General features: G+C 40.7%; 1 protein-coding gene across 1 annotated transcript in view; it reads right to left on the bottom strand.

The window, feature by feature from the left end:
- ITGA4 (integrin, alpha 4 (antigen CD49D, alpha 4 subunit of VLA-4 receptor)) overlaps positions 1–1,037 on the bottom strand; it is a 90,513-nt gene that overhangs the window by 10,426 nt on the left and 79,050 nt on the right. Inside the window, exon 18 of the mRNA XM_012651138.1 lies at positions 798–948. Within this exon, the coding sequence (XP_012506592.1) occupies positions 798–948 (151 nt within the window). The remainder of the gene's footprint in view (positions 1–797; positions 949–1,037) is intronic.

Here is a 1,037-nt window from a genome sequence, read left to right as displayed (position 1 = left end):
GTATATTCCCTATTTAATCCAAGGTCTAATTTCTTGAAATATCGTGAGTCAAGGAATCCATAAAGTCCAAATTTCAATGGCCCTCTTTGGTCTGGTACATTAGAATGTGTTTAAGGTAGTTAATAATAATAATTGCAGTCACAATAGCCATATTTAAAAAATATATTCCCTGAATACCTGAGTTTCCCCTCTTACTTCTGCAAATAGGCTCTCGATGCTCTAGAGAAAGGGGGTAACATATTTGTGAGAGGTCAAAAGCCTCTCTCAAACACTCTTGGTATGAAGGGGTGGTCTCTGGATAGAGACTCTTGTGGAAAAAGAGAAACTTGACTAAGACCTGGCTTAATACCAGGATTTCAGAATTTGTGGAAGACCGCTGGTTCTGACGTGTTGGAGGTCCTTTGGGAACAAGGCTGAGGGTGTGAACTTAAAATGAAGAGCAGTACCTCTGGGAGCCCAGTGCGGAAGACCAATGGTACTTGTGTGTGGACCATAATGAAGAGGCACATCGTAACACCTGACATATGCTCAGTGTGGCAGCAGGAGGTGATGGGGCCCAAGCAGCTCCCTCCTAACTCCTAGCATTGAAAAGTGCCAAGCTGACGCTTTTGTACTTGGAATCCAAGGAACTTGCCATTCTGAGCAGGGGCATAGAGGAAGGATTAAAGTAACTAGGAGATTGCGTGGTAAGTCTATGTATTATACTCCAAGTGGATGAAGTGAATTATACTGCTTGTTTTAAAAATATTAAGTAAAACACTAAGTAGCATCATGCTATTGTGGTTTACAGTACTTACCAGTTCTAGAATTTTAATGAAGTAAAGACCCGTGGGTAGTTTGACATGCAGAGTGGTTTCATATGCATCATCTCCAGCGTTAAACAAGGACACATTCAACATTAGCGTCTTCATACTCCCAACAGCAAGGTAGGTTTTATTTTCATGTGGCCTAAAAATTAGACAATATTAGTTCTTTTGTAGGGAATAAAAATTCCATCTCTCTCTCCTCCCCCCATTTCCATGTCTATAAAATATGCT

This window comes from Propithecus coquereli, unplaced genomic scaffold (genome assembly GCF_000956105.1).
Source record: "Propithecus coquereli isolate 6110/MARCELLA unplaced genomic scaffold, Pcoq_1.0 Scaffold35, whole genome shotgun sequence".
Classification (NCBI taxonomy): domain Eukaryota; kingdom Metazoa; phylum Chordata; class Mammalia; order Primates; family Indriidae; genus Propithecus; species Propithecus coquereli.
Note: the sequence above shows the minus strand (reverse complement) of the source record. Positions and strands in the feature narration are given on the sequence as shown.